The sequence below is a fragment of the Urocitellus parryii genome, chromosome 5 (assembly GCF_045843805.1).
Source record: "Urocitellus parryii isolate mUroPar1 chromosome 5, mUroPar1.hap1, whole genome shotgun sequence".
Taxonomy (NCBI): Eukaryota; Metazoa; Chordata; class Mammalia; order Rodentia; family Sciuridae; genus Urocitellus; species Urocitellus parryii.
Window position 1 is genome coordinate 8,964,218 of NC_135535.1, and position 9,365 is coordinate 8,973,582.

General features: G+C 40.6%; 1 protein-coding gene across 1 annotated transcript in view; it reads left to right on the forward strand.

Annotated features, from left to right (window-relative positions):
* The window catches only part of Enthd1 (ENTH domain containing 1), a 113,005-nt gene extending 104,160 nt beyond the window's left edge, over nt 1–8,845 (forward strand). Inside the window, exon 7 of the mRNA XM_026405979.2 lies at nt 8,247–8,845. Within this exon, the coding sequence (XP_026261764.1) occupies nt 8,247–8,845 (599 nt within the window). The remainder of the gene's footprint in view (nt 1–8,246) is intronic.
* Nucleotides 8,846–9,365: the final 520 nt, after the last annotated feature.

Sequence of the window (9,365 nt, forward strand, 5' to 3'; positions counted from 1 at the left end):
AGAGTTGAGAATCCAGGAGAAGGATCTACCTCATCCAAGGGCCTATAAGGAAGGAAAAAGGATATATCAGGTGTGAGAGAAGGGATTGTTATTATTTTTGTTTTTAAAAATTAAGATGCATTTATGTGCCCTATGCTGTAATTAAGGGCCTCAATTTCTTACTGTCAGAAGTCACCTGCCAAGCCTGAGGAGTTTGGAATGGCGTAGTGGCTATGGCATGAGTGGTGAAAATTTAGAGTCGTCACTGTAGAAATGGGAGAAGGAGTTGGTAAGACAGGAGGGTTGAAGGTAGTCGTTTGCGCCTCATGGTTTGCAGAGTTCTCTGCTTTTCTCCAGTACTGAGAAGCCTGAGCTGAGGAATGAGAAGGCTAGTGTTTAAATCATGGAAGCTTAGGACAGGATTGGTCAGCTGCAGCCTGCGGGCCCAGTCTGACCACTGTCTGTATTGGTAAAGAAAGTGTTGTTTTGGCTAATTTGTTTACATATTATCTTCTGTGACTTTTGTGCTACAAGGTCAAAATTGAGAACAGTAGTTGCAACAGAGACTGCAATAGCCCACAAAGCCAAAAATATTTTCTATTATGGGCTTTTACAGAAAAGGTTGGCATGGATCACATGTTAGCAGATGAGACAGAAGTCATGGCAGCTTAGGCAAGACAGCGGTTGAAGTGATGGATAATAGGGATCTAGACTGGATGAGAAACGAGGCAGAGCCAGGTGGCACTGATAGAGGGAGAGAAAACAACATGATCATTTGATCTCTTGCCTCAGTATGGCCAAGTGTACATGTATTCAAACGAATCGCAGGTCTGGAAGTGAGTGGAAGGAAAGCATCCTGCAAAACAAGGCTTCAGAGTGCTGTTTCCCAGTGAATTCAAGAAATGATGAGCTGGGATGGATGGCTAGGCTTCATGGCCTGGCACTTGGATGGTGGAGGGTAGAGAAGATAGTGCCTATCTCTTGGTTTTGTCCTAAGAAGTAATTTGTTCATATGAAGGGTCCAGGTCTGACATTATTAACTCTTTGGGGTTAATGATCTGGAAAAATTTCAAAACACCTGGCTCGTCATATTTTAGTGAATCTCAAATATAAGAAGGAGGCTGTGAAGGCAATCACCTAGTACGCCTAGGAGCAGGCTTGCTGCGGCAGCCTCGTTGACCTCCTGATACTAAATAACTTCCTGGGACAGCCTACTGCTTCTTCTCCATTTAAGTTATTTGTCTGTAGCTCAAGCTATTATTTTAAGTCATTAGCTATTTTATCATACACACTGAAAAAAAAAAATAGGAGCTAGTAGATGCTGAAGCCAGATGTGGTAGCAGATAGCTTCCATCACATTCCCAGAATCCTCAGCTATAGGAAGTGAGTTGGGCTACACTGGACACTTTCCAATTTTTTTGGAGGGAATAAAATCTGTTCTATCCTCATGAGAGACAGTGGTGGGGCTTCCTGTGCTTCTGCAGGGTGGTCCTGGGGTAGTTCTTATAGCTCTTTTTCAGTTCACCCTTGCTAGTGAAAGAAACCAAACAACACACACACACACACACACATGCGCACACACACACACACACACACACACACACGCTTCGCACACACAAGACCTGTTAGCCATGCCCTTTTCCTTTGTGTCTATAAAAGGCTTCAAAGCCAGAACAATTAGCAATTTCCCCTAAAAGAAATGAATAAATTGGTAGAAAACCATTCTGTAAAGTGTACTAGCTAATGCTGAGCTACTGGCCAGACAGGCTGAGAAGCACCTGTAGAGAGGGGAAGGAGGCCTCAGCCGCACCCCTCAGGGCTCCTGCCTGTCAGTACAAGGGCAAGAAGATGCCCAGTTGCTTTTTTTAAAGAAGGAAATGAAATTTACTTTGTAGATAAGTGAGAAAATTCATCTTTAATCTAATAATCCATTTTCCCCAATAAAAATTTGACATAAGTGGTTTAGAAGCTTCTTTAATCTATTTCTCTTATGTTGCTTATTTATAATGACATTAAAATTATCAGATGATAAACTGTCTAAAAAAATGAGATCTAATTCATCTATAAGATGCCCCTTTTAAACTGTATAATTTAGTATTTTTGGAGTATTTTCAGAATTATTCAGTCATCATCACTAATTACAAAATATTTCATCCCCTCAAAAAGTCCTATACCCATTATTGGCAGTCACTCCCTGTTCCCGTTCCCCTTCCCCCAGCTCATGGCAACCACTAATCTACTTTCTGTTTCTGTGTAGGCCTGTGCTGGCCACTCACATACATGCAGTCATTCATGCACTCTGGCCCTTTTGTCTGGTCCTTCACTAAGCATACTGTTTTCAAAGTTCATCCATACTGCAGGATGTATCAGTACTTCATCATTTTTTATGGACAAATAAAATAATACTCCATTGTATACACCTAAACATTTTTGTTTATCCATTATCAGTTGATGGACTTTGGCTTGTTTCCATTTTGTGGCATTATAAATAATTCTGTGGTGAACATTCATGTACAATATTACTCTGTGTGTGTGTGTTTGTGTGTGTGTGTGTGCGCGCGCGCGTGCGCGTGTTTTGCTGGAGATTGAACCCAGGGCCTTATGCATGCAAGGCAGGGACTCTACCAACTGAGCTATATCCCCAGCCCACAACGTTACATTTTTAACCACAGAAAATAGAATAGTTTAATTTGTATGTATAGTTAACTTGATAGTCATTACATGCAGCTAGAACACTGAAGACGGTTAACTGGGGAATGAAAAAAACCCTCTGTTGTACAGTGAACTTTCTAAGTATTTTGCCAGCCAGGGGCTTGTTATGTTCAGAAAACTTTATATTGATGGCTAACAAGGGTTTATAAAATATTTCTAGAGGTTTATTTGTTGTTTCAGTTTGGGAGCACAATTCTTCTAAATGCATTTTAAATTAAACACTGTAAGATCTTAATTGGTCCAGTATTATTTACGAGTTAAAAGTTAAAGGGGGCTGGGGATGTGGCACAAGCGGTAGCGCCGCTCGCCTGGCATGCGTGCGGCCCGGTTCCATCCTCAGCACCACATACAAAGATGTTGTGTCTGCTAAAAACTAAAAAATAAATATTAAAAAAATTCATATTCTCTCTCTCTCTCTCTCTCTCTCTCTCTCTCTCTCTCTCTCTCTCTCAAAAAAAAAAAAAAAAAAAAAGTTAAAGCTGACATACCAGTCCTTGGAATGATCTTATCAGTGCCGCCTTCCAGCAGGCTCAGCAGCAGGCCTGTGTGTGTCACACAGGGAGATCGTAAAACCTGCCTCAGTGCATCTTACTTGCAGTGTTTGCTGCCTGTCATCTCTGTTGGGTGGGCTGTATGGAAAGGATGAAGTTTAGCGAGATGCCCAGACCACTCCGCAGGAGCCAGAGAAGGGGGATCAAATGGTGCAGAGATGCATCCCAAGAGCAGGGTGAAGTGTGGTACAGCTGTGTAGTGTTTGGAAACAAAAGTCAATTGGTGTGCGGCAATTAGAGACAAATGGTTTATAAGTGCAAGCGTCATACATCCTGGGAATCAAGCTGTAGAAGTACAGACAATGACAAGCCCTGACCACAAAGGAAGAGAAAGGTGAACAGAGAGTAGAAAACAGTGGTTCTCCAAGTTCAGCATACCACAGAGACACCTGGAAGCTGGTTAAAATTCAGTTTTCTGGGCCCAACCCTCAATTTCTGTTTTCATAGGTCTGAGATAGGGCCAAAGAACCGCATTTCAAACAAGTTTCCAGATGCTGCTGCTACATTCAAGAACCACTAGCATAAAGTTAAGTCAAGATTTTTAGTCGTAGCATGTATCCATCACTAACATAACTATTAACTCTTTGTATATGATAGCACTATATTAATATTTGGCTCAAAATTGTCCTCTTGACCTATTTAGAAGTTTCTTCTTAAATTCTTTCTGACCAGAGTGAACACAGATTCCCCTATTTCTACAAGTTTCTTAGTATTCTAGCAAATTTTTTTTTTTTTAATTCTTGGGGGTAGGGCTGGTATCGGGGATTGAACTCAGGGGCACTCAACCACTGAGCCACATCCCCAGCCCTTTTTTTTTTTTGTATTTTTTTAAGAGACAGGTCTCACTGTGTTGCTTAGCACCTCACTGTAGCTGAAGCTGGCTTTTAACTCGTGATCCTCCTGCCTCAGCCTCCCGTGCTGCTGGGATTACAGGCATGCACCACTATACCTAGCACAAATATGTTTTAGATCCTAGAATCTTGGGATCTATTCAAGGACATACAGATCTGCCACCTAATGCATTAAACACCCTGCCAGAGTCATTCAGTCTGTGTGTGAGCTCTGTGTCAAGAAACTTACCATTTCCCAAAGCAGCGTGTTTCATGCATGAAAAATGATGATGTTTAGAAAGTTTTATTGTATAAAAATTGGGCTAAAACATATTTTCCTATATCTTTCATCTATTGATCACAGTTCTAAAGGGACAATAGGATAAACAGATGATATTGCTAAGGTTTTGCAACTATCTTCAAATAAACACAGTCTCTCATTCTTTGTCCCACATTCTGTTTCAGATAAGGATTCGTGAATCTTTCAGCCATTCCTTATGAATAAGATATCAAATGCACTCGTCATCCTGGTTACCTGCCTTATAAATTTACATCCAAAATTTAATATAATTATCTATTAGAGAAAAAAATATAAGATAGTAGAATGGTATGGCAGGAGAATCTACTGGTTAAGATCATACACTTTACGATAAAAGAGTTACTTGATTGGAACCTTTTCTACTTCCTTTTAGCCTGTGATCTTGGGAAATATTTCTAGCCTCTTTGAGAGTCTTTTGCCTCATATTTAAAATGATATTCCACATCAGTGCTTATTAGTCTGTGTTCATTGATGTAACAAAATACTTACGGCTGGATACTTTACCAGTAAAAAAAAAAGGTTTGTTTAGCTTGCTGTTTAGAATATTTAAGAGCACAGCACCAGCATCTGCTTGGCTCTGGCACCGGCCCCCTTGGCAACCTTACAACAGATGGATGGGATCATTGCAGGGACACATGTGAGAGCGAAGGATCACATGGTGAGACAGGAAGCCAAAGAAGGATCTGGGGTCAGCCTTTCTCTTTTATAACAATGCACTCTTTTGGAACTGACCTGGGTCCTATGAGGACCACATTAATCCCTTCCAAGGACTGCACTGCCTGATGACCTGACCACTTCCCACTAGGCTCCTCTTCTTAAAGGTTCTATCACCTCTTACATTGCCACCTGAGAACCAAGCTTCCAGCAATGAACCTAGGGGAAAGAAACCACAGCCAAACTGTAGCAGGTGCTAAACAAAGAGAATTAGAAAACATTTATTTGAAAAGTAGTTAAATCCTTAGACTTTACCTTGTCAGAGAGGTGAATGATTACCCTGAATACCTACCCACCCCTACAGCTCCTGGCAAAGTCTGCAGGTTTGTTTTCTGGAGAAAGTCTGTGAAATGAGACATGCTAGGGATAGTTGAGGGTGAGGGTGTACTATAACCAAGCCTCAGTGGCACAAGCCAACTCACTGCCGAGCCTCAGCCCCTTCTCCCCACTGGCTCCACACACCCTGGTGCCTGGACCTTTACCCTCCAGGCAGGAGAACTCTTCTCAGAGGAACCTAGCTGGCCTTGGAGGAAGGAACCAAAGATATTGACATGCAAGTAACCCACCCAGGGGCTCTACCCCGAGCTCCACGTTCTTTCTCAAAGCTTCCCTCCAGTTTCTGAATCCTTTATTTTCCATCAGACGCAGAAAAGGAATGCCAAACGTCTGAAAAAGCTTCTCACATGGAAAAGTGAGGCAAAAAAGAAAGAAAAATAACTTGGAGGAAGCAAGTTACACCATGAAGGGAAAAGAAAACTTTTTTAAAACCTTAATAGCAGAAATGAAAACCTCAGTGGTGGGATTGGGATCTAAAGTTGACAAGAAAATAGAGCAAAGAACAAAGGTTGGGAAAATAGGAAAATTAGAAAACTAGTTTAAGAGGTCTGACATCAAAATAAGAAGAAGTTCAGAAAGAACAGAAAAAACAATTAAGTTATCGAAGAAAATTTTTTGAAGCTGAAGGAAACGAGTTGCCAGTTGAGCGTCCACCTCCACTTGACCACCGTGAAGGTCTCGCCACAGGGCACCGCACTGGGGCTCCAGACACCAGCCACGGAGGAAATTCTCTGGCACCTCAGAGATAAAGGAAATTTAGACAAAATCATAACTAGAATGGTTCCAACTCCTGAATAGCAATACAGGAAACAAGATGATGAACCATGGCCTTCAGAATTCTGAAAGAAAGGGATTCTTTATTAAGCACGCTGTCATTAAGCTTAAAGTTAGAATTACAGACCCTTTCAGACAGGCAGGTGCCTCAGCCTTTCCCCCTCGTGCATCTTTTTCAGCGACTCCTGGAGACGGTGCTTCTGCACAGTGAGTCTAACAGAGGAGGAGGAGGACGTGGGATATACAATGCAGGGCGCCAGCTGGGGAAGATGGTGAAGGGACATGTCAGATGACAGCTGTGATCCAGACACAAAGCACACCTAGTTCAGAGTGCAGCAGTACGACTCAGGACACACGCACTCACTCGAGACTTTCCTCGTTGACGTGCCACTGGCTTGGGCGGCTTTTTAACCCAAGGATAGAATGTCTGCTGGATGAGCCTGACCTAGATTCTTGAGTGTGCTTGGCTTGGCCTGACCATGCGCTGATGAAGTTCCTGCTTCCATTTTGTGTCCTGCTGCTACACCAGCTGAGAATACTTGTTTCATCCAAAAAAAAGTTTCTTATGATTGGCATTTTGCCTGAGAACTGGAGATAGGCTGCAAAGGGCTTTGAAGCAAAAAATAGAGAGTAGCTGCCTGCCCCTGACCATATTTTTATAGAGTTCCAATTTACTTTAGAAGGGACATGAATATGAATAAAATAATAAAGATAATCATGTGTGCTAAGAGGTAGGCATCTGTTTCCCTGTTCTGTGATGTGCACTGAATAAGTCTTTTTTTAAATAGCAAGTTCAGAGTGAGTCGCAAAGACTTGAGAAATGGATTTCACCAATTTGTACCATGTATCTATAAAGGAATGCAAATAGATATTGCAAGAAGAAAACGTTCTGTGTTTAGTAATGTTTAGAAAACACTTGAATAAGATACCAGAGAGTTCTCAGAATTTTAAACATGCTGATGGACATTGCTAATCTCCTAATGGGAGGCACAGGTACAATTTCCCATTCCTGATGCACTAGGAAGCCCAATTTTCACAAAATGCCTAACATCTTCAGGAACACACTGTATCTCAGAACGGTTTGAGAAATAATGATTTGTAATGAAGTGTGAGAGAAAGTATTTAACATAATTTTGCACGAAAGGAAGTCATCTTTTTCTCGAATCTTTAATTTTACAGAAAACAGGTTGAGAATACTTTTTATGTTACTTATAGTTTCCTGGTGAAGAAAATTATCATAGCTGTGTGTGAAAGTAATCAGGATGTCAGATGAGTCGGACTCCAGTCTTGACTGTATTTGACCATAAAAGAAAAAGATTAATTTCTCTAAATTTTGTAGCCTTGTAGTAGTTGGTAGTTCATTTTATCATCATAATCTCTTCAGGGGAAGAAAAGATGAAGGACTAAGTTCCAGCCTTCGCAGAGTTTCTACTTTAAATACCAGCTTAAAATGCTGTCAGTAAGAAGGGTTTAATACTTTTCTTTCTCTGATGAAGTTTATAATAGTATAAAAATATGTTGGGCAGGATTTGGGAGTCAAGATGAATGTTGATAATTCTATTTGGTGTTTATTTCCATGGTATTATTTATTTATTTATTTATTTATTTATTTTAGTTGTAGTTAGATACAATACCTTTGTTTTATTTATTCATTTTTATGTGGTGCTGAGAATCAAACCCAGGGCTTTGCACATGGTAGCCGAGCGCTCTACTGCTGACCACAACCCCAGCCCCTCCATGGTATTATTGTAGCTTTCTCACCAATACCATGTATCTCAACAATACTGTGTATAAATATATGTGTATGTACATATATTATTTATATGTATATACACATACATACGTACATTGTATATTTTCTCAGTTTCCTGCTTTGGATTTTTAAGGCTTATTTAACCTTTAAAATATTTAACCTTTAAAATTCTAAGTAGTTAATATTGAGATTTTCTTGGTAGGCTTTTACATTATAGAATTATTCTAGCTATTACTCCCATTTGTTTATTACATATCTTTCTCATTTATACATTTTAGTTCCAACTACCTCTGAGGGAACATCTTCCTTTTCTACTTTATCCGTGTCATCTCCTGATTTGAACTCTCCAGAGAAGTCAGTTCATCACTTCCCCCCAACCTTGCCTGGATCTTCCTTGTGGACTTTGTCCCACCAGCAGTCACATTCTGCCTCCCTTCAACATAAAGATAAGACAGCCAAGGCTCAACAACATTTTGCTCCCAGTGGTCCATTGTTTTCTGATGAAGAGGAAAATGACATCTTCAATCTACTAGAAATGCTTCCAGATAACTCTGATTCTGCTAAGACAAGTCATATTTCCAGGCGTAATTGGGTAGAGTTCTCTGCCCAAAATGTAGACCACTCCTGCTCTGTCCCCTGTTCTAGTTTTCAACCAACCAAAGGCTTGCCTAGGGAACCCGAAGCAAAGAGTTCCATTAAAGTTCTCCTAGGGGATGTAAAAAGTGCAGTAGTTAGACTACATGAAGATCTGAGCACGGTGATACAAGAACTCAATGTCATCAGCAGCCATCTCATCAGCATGAGTGGGAGTAGTCTGCAAACCAGCAAATCTTTGCAGGACCCCCAGTCTTCTGAGGGAAGTTCAGATCAAATGTAATCATCTCAGCTGACATTTTGATAGAATTCGGTGGTTCCACGTCTCAAAGACTTACATTAGCATTTTCTAGATTCCCATAACCATGGGCAAAAAGTAATGGTTTAATTTCTCCTTGCTGGGTTTATTAACAAACCAGTAAATTCATTTGGGTGGTTTATTTTTTAAGAGAAAGAAGTCACTTTGATAATTTCAGATTTAGATACTAATTCATTTGAAACTGAAGAGAATTTCATTCTTTATCTCAAAATTGGGGAAGCATTAGTGAAAGTTTTGGCAAGACTTCAAACTGCAAATAACTACTTGAAAGCTCTTGGATAAGTGAGCGGTAAGAAGCCTCTCACTTCCCAGCTGTGTGGAGTCCCACTGTTCACATGCCTCTGCCAGGACCTGGGAGGACTGTATTGGAGCGCACCTCTCACATGTTCTCTTGCAAGTTTCAAGTCCTACAAACCAAAGGCCAGAAATCTCCCTTTTCTTCTCTCAGATGTCAGTGTTGAGAGCTAAGTTGAAAAAAGTAGGA